Below are 23,955 nucleotides of genomic sequence, written 5' to 3'. Positions count from 1 at the left end.
TCATATCACAGTATCTACATATCATTATGATACGTAACAAAATATTTACCTGGCGGGACACTATAGCGAGCTGCGTTCATATCAGGCTGGGGAGAGGCTTTATTGACTTCTCTTGGAGACAGCCTGTATGGTGATGCCGACCTTGTTGCCGTGTTCTGCACTTGTGCTTCCTGTTCTATTGCTCGCTTGACCTCAGCATAAGGCATATAGGCCACCGGTTTTCCTGTGAAGGTTAAAGTTACCAGAAAGAAAAGAACCCTGGGATTAGAAATTAAAGTCAAAAGGTCCAGTTTACAGCACAATTTTAACAAAGGGTCTACTCCAATGTCAGATGTACTCATCAGGTACAAATGTCTCAATTAAAAAGTAGTATTAAGGTACAGCTTAGTTTAATATGTTCTTACGTATATACTTCTATATCCAAAGCTTTGAAAAACTTTCTCATGCTTCCTATATGTGAAAAACAGTATCTGGATCCTTTAAGTGAAAGCTCTACTACTGAAAAAGGTTTCGTTTAAAGAAGGTTCCTTTCCAAATCCTGTGCATTGGCCAGGTTTATGTGAAAGTTCAGCCAGACCTACATGCCAATCCCACCGGACAAAAAGCCTCCCTTCTTTGTTTGCTTGCCCAGAGAAGTTACAAATCAAATTTCAAACACCAATCTTGCCCATCAATGGTGTTTAAAGGGAAAATATATTTTTACTGAGTTTAGGAAATTAAAAATCCAGTACCAGAACTTCACAAATTCCTCTCCCTTGGCAATGGACAATTTAAGTATTCGAAATGACAAGCCAGAACAAGTCTATTCCAGTGAAGTTACATCTTTAACCTCTGTAGTCAAAAGAAAGATGGCACTAGTCATCCCATAATAGCTTTCTAAAGGATCCTTGCCATTTTATTTCATGGTAAAGTATTGTGTAGGTTGTCATAAGCCAATTCAACACCAGGCCCTTTAGTCTGACAAGACACGCCACAACAGAGGCAGTGTTCTGACCTATGCAGTGCAAGGTTTTTGCAGAGTCTGTGGGCTCTCTGCTGCTCGCAGCAGTGGGTGGACAAGCTTCATCTGCACAGTGTGTCTGAGGAAGCAGCTGCCATAATGATGTGATGACAACTCAGCCTCTTCTAGTTTTCAGATTAAGACGTCCAGGCTTGTAGAATCCATTTACATTAACCATGTTATCCCTCCCTCTCTGTCTGCCTCAATAACCACCTTGATTTTTGCTGGCAGAGACTTTACCCCAGAACTTTCCCACACTTCATAATACCGTACTGCCAATGCCAAGAGTTATTCAGGTGGTATTGCAGTTAAACAGTACTTTTAAGTAACCCCAGACTTTCTACCTAAAGAAGCAACTTCCAAAACCCACAATCTTACCCTTCCCTCCACAAATCTACAAGCTCCCTTCTCACTATTTGAACAGGCAAAAAAAAAAAAAAAAAAAAAAGGTTGTCTCTTTCATTTTACTTAGGTAAAAGTAAATAAGGTGAAGCATTTTTCATAACATAATTTAAAATTATTATGCATATTAAATACAGACTACTCAAGTTTCCAAGAACATGATACTTTATGTTGCTAATGCTGCAGAAACAACACACAAGAATATAAAAATCTAAAAACTCAGAATTATGCAACTGTGATGATATCTCTAACATTGTAACATTCAGCACATCAATCTCACTCATTTCATTTCCCTGTTACAATGTACAGTTTGGGCACCCATTCCTTTCCTAGTACAGAAAGTTGAGGCTAAAGTTACACGCTTAGTACAGAACTGGGCCTCCCATGGGATATGCTTTTCTTGCACAAAAAAAAAAAAGCAATCTTCTGCTAATCTGTTTGTAATTTCCAAGCTGTTGATAGAATTCATTTCAGTTCAAAGAATGAAAATCACGCCAAGAGCCACATTCAGGAAACACAGGTCCAGATTTCAGAATTCAATCCAAAACCTGCCTCCAAGTATCCTCTGTATATACAAAAGCAACCGACCATCATATTCCCAAGAGAAGGAACCTTTCACACAGCCCTTCTGCAAACAGAGAGGCTAAAGCATGACAGCTGTACCATACTTCTGTGCTCTGCTCCAGGACTCAGTGTCCATGTACAAACTCAGTGCAGTAAAACTCTCCTCATAATTGTGCTCGTACTCCTTTAGTAATTCTCTCTCATCTTCACCTTAAGCTCCTGAAAGGAGCTCCCCCAGAAGACGTGGTGATCTGGGTCCTCTCACCTGCACACTTAATCTTTCTGAATCTCTCTCTGTAGGAACAATTCATTTGGGGATTTCACATAAATGGAGCCAGTTTTTCTGCCTTATCCAAGTGGACTACAATGTACAAGCTCTCCCAACGCTAACTGCAGCAGGATCTGTATAGTAGACAGGTTCCTTCGATCAAATGCCATCAGAAAGTAATGGTTAATTATGGTTATGCTGAACTGTCACTCTTAAACAAGGCAGCAATGTAACGGGCGGACATAAAATGCAGGGTTATTTCCATGACAGACGTGAAAATGCCTACCTTCCCACTCAACATTAGGGCTCTTGGAAGTGCCACAAGGGCTTACAGCACTTCGATACTCCATATCCAGCTGCTCTTGCCTCTGGCGTTGCTCCTCCAGCAGCGCTGACTCATGCATTGCTTTAATGTGCCGTTGATACAGCGCATAACCACTCACTGGTGTTCCAACAGGAACAGTACAGGGACTGCAGGAAACCTACGAGGAGGGGAAAGTATTAACATCAGGCACATTAATACAGGTACTTACTACAGTAACTATTTTGCTCAATGACTCCACTGCAGCGGCTGTAGTCTATGTATGAGTGTTTCAAACAGTCCACACCTGTTTTTAAGCTATTACTTGCATATTTGTTTGTACTTCACTTACTTAACCCCTCAAAAATATTATGATAACAAAGCAAATGATACATTTCTTCATTTGTTTCACAATTTTTGCCACTTCAGTGTTGCGACTAGTTTTAGGGACAGCAGATACTGCTTCAAACATCACTTAAAACACTCCATACCATAGGTGGTATGACAGCAGCTCGGTGGTGAAGTTGTTGCAGGTCCATCTGCCCTTGCTTTATTGTAGATGATACCAGTATTGACCCAGTGGGATTTAACAGCGAAGGCTTTGACTCCCTGCTGAAGATACTGGAAAAAGAGATAGAAAGAAGGGAAAAATATCACCAAAAAGGACTGAAATTAAACATCTCAAAAAATTTTACAGGCAAAAGTATGCGTCTCCACTTCAAAAAGCCAACAAATTTAACACACTGGACAAATATCAGAAAAAAAAAAAATCAGAATCATGTTGTGTTTTGCCCCACAGCACATCTGGTAGAATAGGCAACAGATGCTGCTGTATTTTTATAATACAGAAATTCCAAAAGAAGTGTTCAGAATCTCCAAAACCAGAAGTTTATATAATGTTGTTCCTATATGCACAGTACTGCAAGAACGCAACCTTCTTTATAAAGAATGCTTTGAAAAAAACAGATAGGAAACATTAGATATATTTAGTCCACAAGAAATAAACAAACAGTAGTGTACAACAGACTGCTTTGACATGGAGGGCTAATATATTTGTGAAGTGGAAAGATGGTGTCTGAAGAGGCAAGAAACACCATCAACTGCACTCTTCCAAAGAGCACATGCAGAACGACGATACTGGATACTTTTGACATTTAACGTCTCTCCTTGGTACTGCGTTTATATTAAGACCACTGGGAGGGAGGGGGCATCGTCTCCAACGCTATGCTATGGTTATATAGGAATTACACCGCAGAACAGTAAAAAAGACTTCAAATATGAATCATCAGTGGTGCCAGCCATCCCTCCCAAAATAAAATGATTCCAAAGACATGCAGCATTGAGTATACAGGGCTTAAAACGGACACGTGGGTTATCCAGCGCTTAAGGCCAAGTTCCCAGGAACTATTATTTGCATGAAGACACCGTACGCTCTGGAGAACGAGGTCATCCATTTCTGAGGACACTTGCCCATTAATTTGCAGACACTGACTGGTAAGAGTGAGAAACACTTCCACTACTTTATTAATAATAGCCTTCAGGAGTTTCAGTTCTACTGATTGATATAATATGGTTCAATGACAGTAATGGGTACAGGACTCTAGACGTTTTACGAGCAAATAGATGTGAAGTGTTTAAAGGTAACTAAAATATCAATATTTTATGCCCCTAGATTTTCCCTTTTATAAAGCAAGTTTCATCTCCTACTAAAATATATATCCAGTCTGTTTCCTCTGTCAAATTCAAGGCATTTTGGTTGCATTCTACTAAACTGAGTTTGTGAGAGCAAGAATCAATTAAAACAACTCCATCTGCAGATTTTTGGCTCTATATTCATTAAAGAGAATGAAGAGCCCACGTACTATCCCACACCAACCAATCACACTATAAAACTATTCCAAATCTACATCTGAATGTGTAGATTTGTTCTTAAGTATTGTGTAACAGCAACAAACTAACAAAACCAAACCAAACCAGAGAACTTCAGTACCGATCCAGCTGCACAACCAGTGTTGAGCTTCTTAGTGGATAGATGGGGGCATTTACAAATATCCCCCACATTACCTACTTAAATTTTTTAGTTGGTCACCGATTTTTAAATAGCTGTGTATCAGAAAATCCTGCAGCGGCAAGATCTTCCCCTCCCCACCAGACGTACCACAGAGCTACTCATCATGGAAACTCACTCCACAAGCATCCTGAATCTCTTTTCTTGCTTTGGCAAATCTTCATTGTTTCAGTAAGCTGCTGTCCTTTCCAGGTAATTGTTTAACACAATTCCCACCCTCTGAACAGATCCCAGATGGCTTGATTTCCCTCATTCTCTAGCTTTCCAGGTAGTTGTGCTAGTTTGCTACCTACCTAGTCAGCCTGTCACCATAGAATCTTGCTTTACCCCTGCCTTAGAAGACCCTTCTTTTGGCTTTTCATCAACATTTTAAATCCACATTTCCCTCTGTCGCGCTTCTAGCAAAAACTCTTTAGAAATTCTTTCCCTAAGTAGAAACTCATAACAACGTCGACAGTTTTTGGATGACTGTTAAGAAAATACAATTTTAAACAACTTCTTAAAGATGGCAAAATTTGAACGCTAAACAATTAAACTCACCCCTGTCTGTCAGGTTCTCCATCAACCTCCTCATCAGCACTACAGGTGGCACTCGAATCATTATCTGAATGGGATTCTTGTCGTGCTGTATTAACTTGTTGTGACAAACTATAGTCCATTTCCTCTGGCTCTGACTTTTCCTTGGGTTTTTCCATATCTCTCTCTTTGGTATCACTCTCTATTTTCACTTGAATATTCTCTGGCAGCCTCATTTCAGTCTCTACAGGTTCTACTTTGGTATGCACTGGAAGAGTAATCACAGGCTTAGCTTCAACTGGATGGCTTCTACTGTCAACTTCCATAGGCTCTTCTGCCTCATTATTTATTTCTTCCTTAACCTGTGGTTCAGGGTTCTGACTTTCAGCTGTTGATACACTTTGGGCTGTTAAGGAGGGAGACGTGCTGGCTGCAGGTTTGATAGTAGATTCTTGTTCTGCCGTTGCCTCAGTAGTTACCTTTGAAGCAGAACTCTCGGATGGAGTTTCTTCACTTGGTTTAGCAGGTTCTGCCGGAGTCGGAGATGGAGCACTTTCTGTATCAGAACTATTTTCAGCACCTGGGGGGACAAAAAAAAAAAAAAAAAAAAAAAAAAAAAAAAAAGAGTTTTGGTGTAAAGATTCAACGTTAATGAAATCTAACTAGGCTTCGATGAATTTCGATCAAATTTATGTCTGCTGTCCCAAAACACAACAAGACAATTGCCCTGAAGAGCTGACTCACAAAGGGAGAGTAACCAAAAATCAACAGATGCAGGTTAAGGAGGGAGACTGGAATTACAGAAATAAGACTACTTAGCTATCTTTGATCTTACAGAGAGCCAGCCAAGTAAACTCTTGTGCGTATGTCAGAGACTTGGTACTTCTATACATACAAGATTAGAGTCAACATTCACAGTATCTAAGGCACAGATTTAATGATTTAAATTAACATGTTTCAGAGGCATCACTGGCAGAAGTGGTAAAACACTGATTTTACATCAAAATCAGTCACATTGGTCTGTCACACAGACACACAGGTAGACTTGCAATTCTCGCTGTAAGTTAACAGTTCTAATTTACTTCCTTTGTGAATCGCCATTGTTTTCTTGAAAATGTTGTCTTTGCTCTGTGAAAGGTGTAAACAGCATCAACTGCTAAATACCAGTTAAAGAAGGGCATTGATTCTTGCCATAAAGAACCTTCCTCCTCTTTTTAGCCTAGTTCATGAACTCCATTATATTATAAATAGCTTCTAGATAAATAAAAACATTTATGAAAAGCTATGGCAACATATAGAACATAGATTTATATTCAAGTCTTATCTTCCAATAAGAATCTTTGCTCCTTAGAACTACATCAGTATTTTAAAAATGTTTGTTGAACAAACGGATGCAATAAGAATCCATCAATTTTAACCCACCCATCTGTAAAACAAGTCATTAATTTTGACTTATTGTAGAAATGGACAATTTGCCAGATTACACACACATACTGTAGCTTAAAAAAAAACCAAACAACAAAACAAACGCAACCAAAAACCTCCTCAAGACTCAGCCATATTCTCTGATTCATCGTTCATAAATTCTATTGCTTATAGCTTCTTGGCTGGCCAAGACTGACTGATGTTGAATGCCTATAATTACTAGCAGTTGCAACCAACACATTTAAAAAACCCCAACGCTTAAATTTGCCTGCCTGAAGCTTTGCTATCAACTACGAAAGGTTACATATCTTTGACTCAACTTGTTTCAACACACAATTTTTTGACCAGGTGCTGTCAGTTTATCCTCTAGAAGATAGCAAAGTCACAGTATCTCAAGATACTAAGCAATAACATCTTCAGGTTGCTCTATACTAAAAATGCTTTTCCCCCTCCAGGTACTACCGGTGAAGTGAGTTCCAGTTGCTAAAATCCATCTGAAACATAGTATTTGAGCACTACATTATGGAGTGGAACACAGCTTTCTGAGCATATAATTGGCACAAAACATACGTCCATTTCTGTACATGCACAAGTTTCCTTCCCAGAAAAATTTACCTTCGCTGTCTTCTGGATTCTCTTCTTCATTAGATGCTTCAATATCCTCATCCTCCTGAGCTGACACAGTCGAAGCTACACTCTCACACTGTGATACATCTCGCTCCTCACGGGGCCTTCGCGAAGACTGACAAAGACATGGCATTTACATTGTACCGAAAATTTGCAAGTATTACTTCCTTTTACATGCATTCTCATTTATCAATCTGAAGTTGAAATGAAAGGCAGAGAATATCTATTTAGCACAGAATCATTCACACGGGCACACCCTTTCAACTTCAGGCCAGCTTTTGCTGCTCTGATGAAAAATAAGTTTGGGAACAAACCACTGTGCCAAGATATGTCTGGGGAACAACAGAACTACTGCAGCAAACACAAACACTGATGGTCCTCACTTCACTGAGAGAAGACTAGGATAACACCACAGTTTAGAGGATTCTAACACTCAGGATTCTACCTTAGATGCCCTAAATCTTTCAGTTCTTGGTCTTCTACCAATTCTCTTGCTCTGTTTCGTAAGGTTACTGCTTATTGTGTTTCAAGGTAACTGTTCTACAGCAATGACCTGAACTTCTACAGTTGCTGGTCTACGGATAAGGAATGTGGTTTTCAGAGCACTAAGGAATTCTTCAGGCTTGAGTGTTCTATCTGATAGAAAATTTTCTATTGCATTTTAAAGCAAGAACTGATTAGTATCACAGGTCAGTGAGCATCAGCTGCCTTTTCTAGATTTATGTCACAACACAAAATCAAGTGGAAAAGGAAACAAGTGGTGACTGCAAAAGTCTTAGTGAACCGTGAATGGCTTCAGAAAGATGCCAAGTTTTGCCCTGCAAAATATGCAATGTCCACTGCACTTACCTTCTGCTTGTGCTGTTGGAGGAGGCTGTCCAGATTGTGTCTCCGTTTATAGTTGAAATAGAAGTTCTTACACTGAGCTTCACTTTTTGTCCCAACCATTTTGGCAATTGCTGCCCAGTTTCGTCCATGCTCCACTAGGCCTGTTCAAACAAATAAGAACCAATATTTACTATGATAAATGATTCAGCTATCCAAACCCAAATAAATGAAACAATGTCTACAGGAAGGTAAGATAGAGAAGTATTTCTGTCCTTAAGAGAACTCTCATTATGGCAATGTATTTGGTAATTACTTATGAGGTGAAAAAAAGCTGTGTCAACCTGAATGTCTGCCGATGAAGCCTTCAAATTTAACTCTTTGCTGTTGCTAGTATGTAACACCTCTGCTAAAATATTGATTTTATGCATAAGATTTGCACGTGATAGTATCTGCCAAATGACTAAACAAGTTATAAACTGGATTACCTTTTCCATGAAAAGAATGTCTTACACAAAAGAAATTTTTGTAACTTATAAACACATTACTTTGGAAAATTTACATATGACAAACACCTTCACATCTGTTTCGCAGACTTCGGTGTAGCAAGTACAACAGGAAACAGTTTTAAGCAGCCCATATGAGAAAAGTCAATGTGGGTCTCAAAAAACTGATTTTGCCTGTTAAAGACGTTTGCTATTTTTAAACAAAAACCAAAAGCAGCAAATTTCAAATTATTCATTCAGTGTAGTGCTGCAAAAAAAAATATGATAATTTTGTAAACACAAGTATTCAGAAGTAAGTCAAAAGCTTCACAAGGTTTACCTTTCTTAGCAACTTCCATTTCTTCTTCTGTCCAGCGGGATGTTTCCACAGGCTCCGCAGAAGCTTAAAGAGAAACAAAGACACTGATGAGAGAAGAGACCAGGATTCGCTATTATGGCACCAATCGTGCATCCCACAGTCAATTAATCTATTTACATTAAGGCTTGTTCAAGTCATTTGGGAAAGCTGCTCTTCTCAGTGGGAAGTAGTCAGTCTCCATTAAACCAAGTTAGAGATATAGTACGAACCACCACAACTGCAGCACAATTCAAGACTATTCTGCCTACAGAACTGTGATTAATTACCTGTCTATTAATTATTAAGGAAGACTTGTAAGTAACTTAGATGTATTTGCCACTAAAATTGTATTTAAACTGTCAACGATTACCATCAACTACTAAAAGCGGCAATGCAACATGCTATATATAAGCTAGTTCCACCTTATTTCACCGACTGCTGAGGAAAGCACTGAAATGGTTTTTTATCGATTAGAGGGTATCAAGAAATCTACTATTCTTGTATTCACTGAGTCTCCTACCGGACAGAGAAAAATAAAGGAAAACAAAAAACCAGTAAGTAAAACCAAGCAGGAAAGTAACTATGATTCAATGCAAAATACTTTTCATTAATTTCTCTGGATTTTATATCATTCTGTTTAAATTTCTGAATGGCATTAAGCTGCAACAGCCTCCATTTCCTTTTCATACAATATGCCATTACACATAGCATGCAACACGGACCCTTCAACAGCTTCCACTAACAAACCATAAAAGTAGGACACTATGAGGTATCTGATCCACTGAAAAGCTATTTTGGATTTTCCAGAAAACTCTGCAAAAATGGTTTAAAAAAAAAAAAGACAGAATCGAAGACCACTATTGCTTATTCTATTTGCTGACCCAAAAAAAAAAACACCAAACTGAGCAAGAATACCTATCACCATCTGATGTTTACAGTTAAATGATAACTAATTTGCCCACTTACTCTGTTCTTTATGACATGCGGAACATGCAAAAACAACAGAAGAGTTTTTGCAATTCTAAAATAGCAGCTGCTTGTAACTGCCCAGTTGAAGAGCTGGGAGCAACAAACTGCCACAGCAGAGCACGGCAGGAAAAAAACAAAACTGCCCCACCACCCTGGATAATTATTTACTACGCACAAGGGGTATACTGTTTGCTAGTATTTCTGCACCACAAATCATGTCAGCCTTTTCAGACAGGCAGCCAGAGACAGCGTAGTCTTTTGCAACCATACCTGCCGAGAAAGTGACATTTTATTTCAAAGAAGGCTCTTACCTAGGATCTAGTTCAGATTATAAAACTCCCTAAAGTACCCAAATATCAGGCTTACTTATTTAACAATAACCTCTGTGAGCTACAGCCTGTAAGTCAATCTGTGTCAAAGGCATTTGGATCTCTACAGATCCATCGTTAACCCTGCAAAGAGGAAAAAAGGAGTTACCACAGAAAGGCTGAACTGCCTTTTTTTCCCCCCACGTGGTTCTAACAGAGTCATCTGATTACACATGTGCTATTCATGAAGTTACACTTGTAAAGTTTAACTGTATCACACAAAATTATAAGCAGGCCTAAGAATAAAGACATAATACTAAAAGAAAAAAAAAGTGCACTGCATGCACAGAAAATAGCCTTATGTCAGTGAAGAGCCTGACGACCAGATGGGTCCCCGAGTGTCTTATAAAAGCTACTCACAAGGTTCTGGTGGGGGTGGAAGAGGCGGTGGTGGCTCTTCAGTGGCTGCAGCTGCAGCAGCATTTGCTTGTGCAGCTTCGTTTGTCATTGATCTGGTGATTCTGCCCTTCCGACGACCTTGACTATTGGCAGTTTTTCGGCCCCTAGGAGTGGCCTGCTCCCTTTCCTCTGTTTCCTCTGGTGCAACTTCAGTTTTGTCCTTTTCTTTGGTATTCTCTCTGGGAATAGTTAAAATATAATTCAGTCACAGTCAGACAGCCGTTATGGGCAGATATTCCTGAATATGGATGTAAAAAACCCCAAAAAAACAACAACAAACCCAAACCAAACCACAAACAAAACTCCACAAACCCAAAAGACGCCTTTAAGTGAAACAGAATTCACTTACTGCCCACAATTTAGACTTGCTAGAGAGCAACACAGATACATGATATTATCAACTTCAAAGAAAGTATGAATACTGGGATAGAACATGTGAAAAAAACCCAAACCAACAAGGTGTGAAAATTATTAGATGTGCAAAAAAGTAATCCTATGGCTTCTTCCATCAGTCTGATTAGTTCAGCAAGGCAGAGAAATCGGTATGTCCAAAAAAATTTTTATACACAAAACCTACCCTAACTAGGAACAGTTTTCAGTCCAGATTTCACTGTCAGATTAATGCGAATCCTGGCCTGATCTTTGCAAAAAACTGCAATCTAGCGTGAATTAATGCACTTTCAGTACATATACTTACTTAGATTCCTCCTTCTCGTCCTTTTCCTCCTCATCTTTCTTTTCCTCCTCTTTTTTCTCTGCTTTTTCTGCTTTTTCCTCTTCTACCTTTTCTTCTACCTTTTCTTCTTGAGAAGGACGAGCAATTTGTTGCTGAAATGAAATGAGATTTACACATTATAACAACCTGATCGCACTAAGTGCAGCAACTTGTACTCAGCAGAAACACTGATGCTCCCACTGGATAATATTTTAAATTACAGTCACTGCACACTGGTCTACACAACAGTAAAACGCCTCTGCCCAAAACTGTAACACCCATCTGCACCCTGAAATCGTAATGAACGTGATGCTCCAAGCATTATCTCCCAGACTTCAGAAGTCCCCTTTGCCACAGAATGTGCAGTTTCTATCTATTAGCTGTATATATCCTCAGAACCTCTCCATTTGTTTTCTCTTGTGTTTCTTCTGGTCAGCTGTCCCATTCAGATACGGTATTTTGTCTTATAAATTCCATGGAGGCACAGGCTTCTTCTGCAGTGTGAGCACAGAGGCGATAATGTACACGTACATGTGTTGACAAATACATGTGCTGTTGTATGTCACTAAAAATGAACAGCTACGTTTTAAAAGTGCTTGGAGAGGTCTGACCAACACCTCGCGTAGTAATGGTGTCACTCCTCTCAAATTTTATTTTTAACGTTGTCCATTTTAAAATAGTGAAACCTGAGAGCTCACAACTTGGAAGCAGAAGATCTTGCAGCATGAACATTATGACCAATTCTACGCCATCTTCTCAAAACCGTCATTAGTAATTAAGAAATATAATTCAAAAAATTTCAGAATTACGGATTTCAGACTTATGTTTCCAGTGAATCTATGGAAGAAAAATTCTAGCCTAGAATTATTTATTTATTTATTGAACTATAGTCTTTATTGAAATGATAGTTTTACAAGCACATAAGCACTGACAAATGACAAAGGAATTACCATTACTCATAATTATACTAAGGAAAACTGCACAAAACAGTATTTACGCATTGTCTATTAAGGGACTCTCACTTCTTATCTTTCATAGCAATCCAGACGGCTACCACGTGCAAGTATCTCATTTCAGAAAGCACATAAATTTGATTTAAACTTTCCAGAAGATACAATCTGCTTCAAACAGGAACTAATGGAAGAACTTTCTGTTATTGAATGTGATCACATAGAATTACCAGCATGACCCCTTTCAGCTGCTAAAAAAAAAAAATAATTAAAAAATAAACTAAGAAACAGAAGAAAAAATTGTGGCATTGTTTTTGCTATTCCTTATCACACAAAAAAATAAAATAGCCTCAGCATTCCCTGCCTGACTTGGCTGTTAGCAGTGGCCTAACATTAGACAGGCCAAATATCCTCTGATGTTTTAAGAAAGCATTATTAAAAAATGATACTGCTCATACAGAAAAAAAATCCCAAGTATTAGGAAAGATCTGTCAAATGTAACTATAGAAAAGATTTACTTAAGTTTTACTGTTGTAACCATCCCTAAACGTATTTAGGAGTCTAAACATTGTTTTTGCCACCCACAATGATATATCTGCAAACGGTCAAACCATCTTGCTTTCCAACACTGCCGAGTATCTCTGTCCACAGCTCGGCTGCAAACTCCTTCCTCTCCAGCTTAAATTACCAAGCAGTAGTTTTCTGCTACTAAATAAACCATGTAACCCACTCCCCAAACTCCCAGAACCCTTACACGAAGCAAGTGGTAAATAAATTAATTCTCCTGACAGGCCTCAAAAGCCAGCAACCCGCATCAAGCATCTAGAGCTTAATCCATACTGCCCATGCACCCAGAATAGTATCTGTAACAAGGTGATCTTCCGAGTGCCCCAGAAAAATCCAAGCCTTCTGTACTAGGCACTGTACAAGAAGAAAGAGAAAAGAAAGCCCAAGGCTGCAGGTGAGGTTACAGCGGGCACGACTCCAGTTAATGGTGAGGGGAGAAGGAGGAGGAAGAAAGAGTGCTCCTCCTCCTCTCTGAAAATATATAAGTTTATTGAAAACTCATGATCACAGTTTAAATTCTGCCTTAAATATATTTTCATAGGAAACTACGGAATGCAAGAGAGGGTGGGAAGTCAGATATGGCCACACCAAGGGAACCACACACTGGAGCTGACACTGAAGGGGCTTGAATGGGTTAAAGAAACCACCTCTGTCGGACCAGTCACCCATTCAGAACCCAGTCACCCATTCAGAACCACAATACCCAGGTGCTCTCCACAAAAATTCCGTGTGTGCAGAACCCACTTGTTCCTTACTCGGCATTAAACTCTGAGTCAACTTTAAAAAAAGCAAAATACATATAATACTTATATAAAAGCTACCTTTCAAATAAATACCCAAGGACACTTGGCAATTCATGGAAAGACAAGAACAAAGACCTACAAGACTGCGGTTCTAGGACTTCATTAACTCAGATTTTACAATCCACTGAAAAATTCCTCAAAATAGGCTTTTCCCTTCCACAGAGGAACCAACCCTCCTCTAAGTGTAGCAGCAGGTGTCACTGTTTCACTAACAAAACTGAGGCTGGAAACAGTCACAAAAAGGACTTGTTTTTGACTTTTTAATAATGTGAACTGGAGCAGAAAACCCAAACATTAACCACTATCATCTTGCTGCAAATTATTAGCATTTAAGACCCTGGCACTACTTGGTCATGCAAAAACTTCCTTCAAGCAAGATGTCAGAGACATGCTAAGATAAATTATTTCCATCGTGCTAGATAGATTGGCCTCAAAGGCAAGGGGTTTAAAATTGCATTTTCAGAAGAAAAAAAAAATTAAAAAAATAAAAAGCTGTATTTTACATATAATCTATTTACAAAACAGTTGCTGAAAATACCCTGTTCTTTTTGCCTGGCTAACTTAACATCATCACACTTTGTAAATAACAGGGTTCTCTATTTCACAGTTAATTTACTTAACATTCATAATCAATAGGTCAAGTGCAGGTTAAACACAAACCTTAAAACAGTTGAAGCCTCAGTCAGCGACGTACCTGCACATTCATCTGTTGATTAAAACTTTTACTATCCAGGCAAGGGGACGGGCTTTAACTCGGGGCACAATTCAAAAGGACAAACCCCACTCCAGCACCGACATCACACAGCTCTTTCGCAGAGGCCGCCTGACCCAGCAACGTGTTTATTCCAGGAAATTGTGTCATTCTGCCACTTAAGCTGCCTACGGCGGAGTTGCCCATCTCACATACAACCTTCTAATCTCACCGGGGTCACCCGAGGCAATCCCCACCGAGCCGGGCTTGATTGGCCGTCACAGACATACAGCGAATTTCTGTCTAGTCACATCACTGGGCCCTTCCACCTGCTGCGAAGGGAGACGGCTCCGGCCACCGCCAGCTGCCTGTGCTGCCCAGGCAGCCAGGCACAGAAACACCCCCCTCACCGACCACCACCAGATTGCAACGGAAAACTTCACTGGGAGAGAACCTCCATTCCATCAGTTACTTAAGGAATTCTCTATAATCCATGCAAAAGCATCACATACCCATGCGTTCTTCCAATACTATTTTAGAAACTTGCTCTCCGTTTGAAAAGTCACATTTGGCTTAAGACACGCTTGTTTAGTTGCCTCTAAGTGTTCTGGAACGGTTTGGCTAGCATTTTATAATAAGGCCTTTCTAGGCCTATTTGAGGAGAAAAACATATCAGAATTCAATAAACCTTACGTCCCATAACGTGACATGCTTTAATCCAGCATTCATCTTCTCTAAAGTAAAAGTCTCCACGCTGAAACTTGAGTCAAGTTGTACTCACAACATTCTCTGAAGGATTTCACCATCATTACCATTAGTATCTTCTTCACCACAATATTCTATTTGCTTGCCTTCTAATTCACAAAAATATATGAACTACTAAGAGTTTAAGCTGAAGCACCTGTTATCGGCATAGGCACATCTTGGTGCACTTCACAAGTCTCACAGGACTTGCGTTTGCCCATCAGCAAAGAAGCTTCACGTTGTTGCTCTGAGATATGAAAAATATCGGCTCCCCACAAAGCTGGGGTGTGGGAGGGAAAGGGGGGATGAACTGCAATCTGCAACTCTAAGATAAAAATTCTGGCAAGCAAGGCACTTCAACACTCTCAAGTGCTTTTTTACTAACTGTTAGAGATGTTGCTAATTAATCATTAATAAAATTAAGAAATATAAATAAGATTTTTGGTACCATGTAATTCCTTACTTTATTAAACACACTAACCACAATACTTCTGAATTTAAACTTCCATAAATGGTAAAGTTTCCCATTTAGAATGTTTAGCGTATTCCTTGCAAATACACCTCAGCATTCTTCAGTGCTATGAAGTCCAACACATGAACCTTCTAGCAGTTGCCCAAAGTTTAGTGATCTGCTGTAGTACTTAATGCTGACCAACAACCAGCAACTAGGACCTACAACTCTGTTAAAATTCAAAAAGAGCTAGTAATTTGAGTATAAATCAGTATTCAGAGGAGCAGCTCCAAAGTCAGGCAGAGCAGCTTGGGTTTCCTTCCAGAGTGAGCTAAGTTCATGCATCTATGCCCTTGTGTACAAGGCTGTAATTAAAATCTTTCAAGTTTATATGCATTGTCCAAGGAAAGCAAACAACTTATGGATTGAGAAATTCATTCAAATTTTGAATTCTACCACCTCCAATACTCTCAAGTTTAACAATGTTGAAAGACAGTTAAATACAGGGTTATGATCTTCGGAATATCTCAAAACTTACAGTTACATTGCATTACAGCTTGAGCCAGTTCTGGCTCCGCAACTCTTAGAAGAGCTCCAGAAGAACAGCACATGGCAAAGATATTGCTCAACCTATGTATATTTACTATGACCACACCAATCTCATTTTATACTGGAATATGAAACTGATTCACTTAAAATGGCAGCATTATCTGTGTTTAGTGTCCACAGTGATTGTCTACATTTTAGACAAAAACTCATCTTCTTTGTATTTGCCATACATCCATACTTTCATTGGAATCTTTCACGATCACTAGTCACACAATAATACACTTCTACTAAAAAGCATTATTAGGTTTAAAAAGTCTAACAGAAGTTGTGGCAAAATACAGGATGCTTCCAGTATTCTCACCCATCACAGCAGTTCACAACTGGTCAAAGCAGAAGCTCTAACTAAATCCTGTTCAGAATGAAAGTGACCTTATCCATAGGCAATCCATAATTTGTGGGGTACAGACAAGTAAGTCTTCTGTGACCTGACCTCTTCTCTTAGAACACCAAACTATAATTTAAAAGGTTTAAGTACAACAGCATCACAGAAGCACGCCACGACGACTGTTTCTAGCAAACAGGATCATCTTATCAACTGAAGCTGTTTGCAGCAAGTTTCTTTTATATTTCTATTGCTGGGACTCTCAGAAAACTTATGTTATTAGAAAACAGGGTTCACATATCCTGAAGTGTAATATTTAGTTGATTTGCTGCTTTGCAGTTCCATACACATTTGCGCAGTCACAATACCTTGAACTCTCAGCAATTTTTAGTATCGCTGCTGAGATATGATTAAATCAAATAACCCACAGCTCTTCAGATTTTAATATCTGCAGATTTCTAAAACCCTGAATTTGAGAAGACTGTCCCCTCCCACCCTCAGCAAGCTTCAGTTTCAACAAAGCACTGGGTATTTCTTCAGCACATCGTATCCATACAGGTTTCCAGCTGTTAGATTAATTTTAAGGATACTAACTCGAAATACCTGCAGGCTTGGTTGTTACATCTAATACTCTCTTCAGGTACTTTATTTCATATATGACCTTTTTTCCTAACCTCGTCACTGACATAGCTTTTATTCTATTTTCAGTACTTCCTGAATACCTGTTTCTTAATTTTTGTTTTTATATGCTTTTTGTACATAATATGCTGTTTTCCCCTCCAAAGACTTCCAAAACTTCCAGAAGAAAACTTCCTGGATCAGCAGAATTTTTTTTATTTGCATGCATTAAATTCGTCTCTTTCTTTTCGCTATTAAGTTCCAGTTTGACTTTGAGCCTGACCACGAAATAAAGATCCCTATTAATTTCTGCTTTTTGACAAACATTGACATAATAAGTGATTATATATTTTCCACTGCAAATCACACGCTAAACATAATTCCTGTTGGCTTCAACATAGAATTTAATGTTAACTTCAATGTCTATGGCAGGGTCCTCAAATGAAATGAATTTTCGTATAGGAAAAAAGAGTCACAAACGTGCAAAGGAAGAATATATTCCACAGAATTAAAAGCAAACTAACCAAGAACACCCTTGAGGTCAGAATTCCTTAAGTTTAAAAAGGGCAAAAATGTAGTAAAATAAAAATAATTATTTTTCCTTCCCCTCCCCATACTTGCTATATCTGATAGCACGACAGCTATAAATATGAAACAATAAAATAACAATATTCAAGTGACAAATAAATTTCAGATACCTGGTTTCTTCCTCTGCGTTTACCATAATTCCTTCGCACAAGGGCTTTATAATTTTCATTTTTCTTGGTCAAATAATAATATAATACACAGTCGGGAACATTCTAAAGTGAAAAAGCAAAAAAATAATTAGGTTTTACTGGTATAAAAAAAAAAAATACGGTTTTAGTATTTAATTTCTCTCAACACTTCAGTCCCTAGACTGAAATAAAACTCTATTAGATTTGTTTGCTCAGCAGGGAAGCCAATTCACACACAAATATAACAATATAACTATGCACATAATCGTAGTGTTAAACACAGGTCCCATGTATGTATGATATCCCTCAGCTACTCTCGTCTGCATGATTTAATCTATACTAGACAATTTGCAAGTTTGAAAGCTTTTATTTATCATAATAGCTGTATACATTCAAGATGCTGCTGTAAGCCTTAAGAAATCCTAACTCGCCATTACTGCTTACATCTGGTCTGCCAAATCAGTTCTAACGACTAGAATTAGTTCTAACGACTAATTCAGCCAGCAGCAGGATCCCACCGACTGGAAAATGGGTGGCAAGATTTCTTAGAGTTAGCAGAGTGGCTCAGCAGAGCCCATTATGTCCTTATCTAAACAGTGAGAGAGCTAAAGAAGCTTACCTGCTTCAAAAAGAAAATAAATCAAACCCAAAAGCAGCGCCATTTTCTTTTATTGCTGTCAATAGTGTCATTTCACTAACTTTTTTGTCAGATGTTTGCATGCACTGATTATGCTACTGATCAATTATTACAAAATCCTGTGAAAGCAGTAACTTTTTTTAGACCTAAAATTTTTTCCAGGAAGAGAAAACGATGCTGGGATAAATGACTTACATTTGGAAAGTTAGGGATCCCACCCTAGGCTCTACTTACATTAAAAAAGATCTTACCTTTCGTTCCAGGTAGGAAGCAATTAGACCAAAGTTCTTGGGATGTTGGACAAACCTTTTATAAATCAGAAATTATTTAAGTTTAACACCATAATTCACGATCAAATACGCAAAGCAGTCTTCCAAACAATCTTTTCCATCAGCAAGCCTTTGATTTACACAACTGAAATTAGTCTAAAAAGCCCAGTTTTCAAATTGTGCAAATTTAGAAATAAGCACCTAAAATTAGCTATTAGCTGATATAATGAGATCATATACCTACTTTTCTCATTTTAATCTTATCACAGAACTAAAGTATTTTTAAGAGAATGTCTTATCTAAGGACTAAATGCATGTGAGCCTACTCACTTGAAAAATAAGTAGAGAAGTCTAAAACTTTTGCAATTCATTCATCCAACTAAGAACATCATCAAATATTATTGCGCAAAAGCTTCAGCATTCCCTATTGAACTGATGTTTACTGTGGGGTTAGGTATTTAACTGTCATTTGCAACATAATAAAAATAAAAGATAAGAAAGCCCATTACTTTTCCTTAAAAATCTCTTTCTCATGGTCGGTCCAGACATTCATGAACTGTCTGTCTTTATAAACTTTCATGGGATCCTCCATCAGACCATTCATATTAATAAACTTCACTCGTCTTTGTTCTGCATCAAACATCATGGGAGGAATGACAGAGAGCTGACGCATTTGTTTTTCATTATTCTACAGGCAAAGAATAAAAGAAAAAGTAAAGAATACACAAAGTTGCTACTAATGTTCACAGTTACCGAATTACACAACTCTTTAAAAGCTCCACCACAGTATACGTTCACAGTTAGTTTGAAACTTCTTTTTGTCCGCTTTTTAACTCTTCTAGAAGTTGTGACTATCCCAATGAACATTTACACAGTCAGCTAAAGGGAAGTGTGTCGCAAATGATGAAAAACTAAAATGGGGCACAGGGTTTTAGAAAGGAAGAGTTTTCACGTGTTTGTTAGAGCTGTAAAAAACTAGCTTGTAGCAAGCCTGCAATGAACACGGACACATAAGAAAAATCTAGGACAGATACAATTAGGAAACGTAACCCTTAAAAGAAAAGTATTTGTAAGACCTGCTTCAAGCCAAACTTCACATAGACTCCTCCAACCAGCCCAAAAAGGTTTCTCTTATCAAAAACCCAAACCCTCTGAAAGAGACCTTTCACTGCCAGTTAAAGGATATGGAGTCATTTGCCGTGTTGCTACAGCAAAGTACGGAGAAGAGCCTCACCTCCTGCTCAGAGAGTCCATCAATGATTTCAGAAATCTCATGTTCACTTCTAGCAATAGTGGCTGAGAGTCCAGCCCCTCTCTGACCAACTCTAGAATTAGGGAAAAACAGAAGTAGTAAGGATAAAGTGGAAAGCAGCTGTATTTTCAGATTTTGTACACAACAATGACAACCTTCAAAAGTCTTTAAAATACTGTTACCAGTCTCCCAAATTAATTAGGGCTGTTCTTTCTTAAGTAGCATCAGAGTACAAACTCTGTTCATGTGCTGCAATTTCAAACAACCGCTCGGTTTTACAGGTGAATTTGCAAGGCTCAGCAAGGGCACGCTTGAGTCAACATCAAAAAAGGAGCGTTACAACCGATTCCATTGCAAGTAGAGGCTTTAGATACACTAACAGCCTTCTGCTGAGAAATATTCACCAGTGGCACAGAAATCATCATCTTAGTGAAAGACAGCTTTTTTTAAAAAAAATAAAAAGAAAAAAAACACATTAAAATTGCCGTTCATCAATTTGGTGAAGTTACTAATACAGCACTGAGATTCACTGCAACAAAGGAACACTTTTAACTTTTGAATTGATGGCGAGTGCTGTAATTTGAAAGAATTTTTCAGCTAGTGATCTTTACACTTAAGAACACCATAATAGTATATTACGGCATGTGGGTCAAAAAGCATTTCAGAGATAAACATGACTGACAGTCACAGAGACAAAACATCTTCGGTTCCTCAAAGATCTTACCGAACTAATCAATTTGCACAAAATCTGACAAAAAAACCTCAGTATTTACACAGCATTAATATTACAAGCACAGCCACAGAGATGCCACTACATTAGAGATCATAAATATAACGTAAAGAGACGGCCCCTTCCCAAGTAGTTTGCAATTACAAAGATGTGATATATTCTGAATGTAAAACCTTCTTACAGATAGGAGTTCTGTTTCTGTTCTAACAATTTACTTTCTTTTCCTCTTTTCTTGATTCCACAAAGTCAGATCTTGCAGACTTCACGATATATTGCAAACTATCTGCTTTTCCTATATTTTATGAAGTAAGGGAATTTAGACAGATGGTTAGGAGAGATAATGAGATGAAATCTTTACGGGGCTTGAACTCTCCAAGGTGTATTAAAACGATTTCAAACATTAGATAAACAGATTTGAACACAGATCTGAATCAAACTTGACCTAATTCTAATTTAAAGCACTACCAACAGCACCGTAGATAAAGTGAACTCTCAAATGAATTGCACTTCATGCCTTTTAAGACTCTGTACAGTTTCCATTTAGCAAACGTCTGATAGATTAAAATTAAGTAATAGCGACTTAATTGTCGTAGCTCTTGCATGCTTCAAGTACAACAAAAGATCACTCAAATTGTTAATTAAAGTCAAATGATTTTGGAGTGTGCAGGCTAACGTATATAGGGATCATCAAACAAAGGAGTAACACAGACACCCCGTGACAGAAAAATACTAAGTATAAATTAGGGCGTAGGCCCAAAATGAATAGGCTTGCGTGAAGCTGATGCTCCAATTATCTTAAGACCAACTGCACAAACCTCTCTGTGCATCCGAACAGCTTCACTCACACAGTCTCCCCAAGCACCACAACCTAACTAGCCTCTGCTAATTAGCCCTTCTTCTGCAATCCTTTTGGAAAAATATGGGGTTTGATGGCAGATCAAAAGAGGGGGATAGGAAAGGAACAATGTGGACATCCCTAAAGCAATGAAAGAACATTTTACTTCATACTGTATGATAACACTAATAGTCTTTTCTTAAAGACTAAAATGATGAACGTAAAATCTAACCAGTAAGCTAAACTAACAGTAAGCTAAACTAATTTTGTTATAAATAGTTTTAAAACTTAAGTCCTAAGAGGTATTTTATAGGAATATTTCAAATCTATGGTAATACCTTTGGAATCGTTCTTGCTGTTCTCTTTGCTTGCGGATTTCTGGAAATTGTTTTTCATAGTACTCTCTTGTTTTGCTCTCCTTCGCTTTCCTGCGAGGATTATTTTCTATCCTGTCAACTTTCTTCTCCCATGCCTCCATCAGCTGATCGTAGCGTTGACAGATTTTCTGTTCCTGTTAAATTCCAAAAGTAAACCTTGAACTAAACACAAACACGCTTAGTGATGAGTACCCACAATGTGGCTGAGCTCCGTATTTTTCCTGCTCTATTGGCTTTCCATTTTGAAGATGACATATACCCAATTTTCAGCAGAGAGAAGGTGAGGAAGTGGATAGTTTTTTTTTTTTGTTTTCATTTATTTTATCTTAAAATTTTAATTAACAGAATGTGGCTGGAATCATTTCAGTATATCCTCAAGCTCAGCAATATGTAGAGGGCTGCTCCTACATGAATAAACTAAGACTGTAAGAACAAAAATACTTCATTACATTTTCATGGGGGAATCTTCCAATCTGATGTATAATCTTCCGCTATTCTTAATAATAAAAATGATCTTTCAAACACCACTCAAAACAGCCTTTTGACTTTGTATGTTACTCGCTACCACAGCATGTAAGAGAAAGCATTAAGTCAATTAATACTGGTATCCAATGTACACAAATTTGATTAAAAATGCTGTCCAACTGAAAAAAAAACTTGGCCATCTGCCCCATTTTCTTTTTGATACTATAGCTGCTATACAAGAAAAGAAGTTCAGGGAGAGGCCAGGTGTAACAGTTAAAGATTTTCACCGGGTCTCTTCCATTCATAAAGAAAACAAAAGAAAAAAAGCTTTTTCCTTATTGTACTTTAGATGGATTTCAGTCAAATGATCAACAAACCACAATTATAAACCTGCCGTTTACTTTCCAATAAATCAACATAATTTTAGCTTAAGATCTTATTTTTCTAATGAATGGGATTTACAAGACAAATTTGGGAATGCAAGTCAAGGATCCAGAGAGAAAACCAACCATGTGCCCTTTTTACAAAAACATGATAGTATTACCCGTTGCTTTCTTGCATGATTTCTTCTTTTAAAGAATAGTATTAGCTTTTTCCTCATCACCTGGTTTCTGGAAAGTGAAATTGGAAAAAAATAAAACATGAACTACATAAGAATCAAGCACTTCAAAATTACTCAAAGCCCGTATGGATTCTAGATGCCAGATCATTATTACAAGAAATACTTTTCGTAGTAGAAAAAAAGAGGGAAAGTTCCTCCTGATGAAACAATCATCTAGCTAATACTGTATTCTATCAGAGAGAAGATTCCTGAAGAAGGCTGGAACAAGCAACTGAGACACAAAAGCTTCCAATTTCAAGCTAGGTGCTCTCCTTCACCACAAGAGAGATATTACGCCAAAATGAGTAAATTTAGCTTAAGATATTATGATTTAGAAAACTATTATCATCGCAATTCAATCCTTAAGAGTTTTACAATATATTAATAAAAAATTAAGTATTTTGGAACTGCTGTACAGCTACATTTGAAGGACTGGAGAAAGATTTACTTTAAGAGAAGTTTTTGAAGGACAACCATCTGTAGGATTTTTCCTGTACTTATAAAATATTATGAAATGGTACTAAGAGTTACAGCTGTTAGTAATATGCACGTAACTCACTATGCATTTCTTCACATCTGAAACTGACAATTTATTTGTTCTTTTGGGAAAACTGGTAGTATAGAAATTGGTTAATGAATAAAAAAAAAAACCTTACGAAGACAGTAATGTTCTTCAACAAACTTGAATCAGGATAATCATGCCACAGCAGTAAAGTTTGCCTCAAAAACACTGATATTTCAGTTTCAAAGTGAGACATGAAAATAAATATTTTCCTGCCAGTTACCATCCTAGAGAAGCTATGAAAAGGCCTTGGTCTTCACAGTTAACAATAGAGTGGCATTTCCTCAAAGAGGATTTATAAGGAATATGCACTTTTACGGCAGCTACAATTCAGCAATTATTTTCACCAAAGTGAAATGCACATTTTGAAAATAAGTTGATTTTTACTGCCATAGAATGATCACTATTTTGATATTTCAACACACTGCTACAGAGTAAGATCAATATTGGTTTGACACAGACGCAT

The 23,955-nt window shown here is 37.9% G+C and overlaps 1 protein-coding gene across 5 annotated transcripts in view; it reads right to left on the bottom strand.

The window, feature by feature from the left end:
• Positions 1-23,955, bottom strand: part of NCOR1 (nuclear receptor corepressor 1) — a 72,359-nt gene that overhangs the window by 20,987 nt on the left and 27,417 nt on the right. For 3 of the 5 annotated variants that reach the window (XR_010071981.1, XM_063341400.1, XM_063341401.1), the window contains exons 9-23: positions 22,871-22,937; positions 21,823-21,995; positions 19,902-19,992; positions 19,177-19,355; positions 18,650-18,704; positions 17,744-17,845; positions 11,273-11,403; positions 10,537-10,754; positions 8,822-8,884; positions 8,021-8,160; positions 7,160-7,286; positions 5,144-5,699; positions 3,027-3,156; positions 2,521-2,716; positions 50-223 (exon numbers count right to left, since the gene is read on the bottom strand). Coding sequence is in view for 4 of the 5 variants with exons in the window: in XM_063341400.1 (XP_063197470.1) it covers positions 50-223; positions 2,521-2,716; positions 3,027-3,156; positions 5,144-5,699; positions 7,160-7,286; positions 8,021-8,160; positions 8,822-8,884; positions 10,537-10,754; positions 11,273-11,403; positions 17,744-17,845; positions 18,650-18,704; positions 19,177-19,355; positions 19,902-19,992; positions 21,823-21,995; positions 22,871-22,937 (2,402 nt within the window). In the remaining variant the exon portion in view is untranslated. Of the gene's footprint in view, positions 1-49; positions 224-2,520; positions 2,717-3,026; positions 3,157-5,143; positions 5,700-7,159; positions 7,287-8,020; positions 8,161-8,821; positions 8,885-10,536; positions 10,755-11,272; positions 11,404-14,304; positions 14,441-14,994; positions 15,105-17,743; positions 17,846-18,649; positions 18,705-19,176; positions 19,356-19,901; positions 19,993-21,822; positions 21,996-22,870; positions 22,938-23,955 lie in introns of those variants that run through there. The other 2 variants (XM_063341402.1, XM_063341403.1) reach the window with 2 other exon arrangements.

Source organism: Chroicocephalus ridibundus, chromosome 7, assembly GCF_963924245.1.
Source record: "Chroicocephalus ridibundus chromosome 7, bChrRid1.1, whole genome shotgun sequence".
NCBI lineage: Eukaryota > Metazoa > Chordata > Aves > Charadriiformes > Laridae > Chroicocephalus > Chroicocephalus ridibundus.
This window is presented reverse-complemented; position numbering and strand designations above follow the sequence as displayed.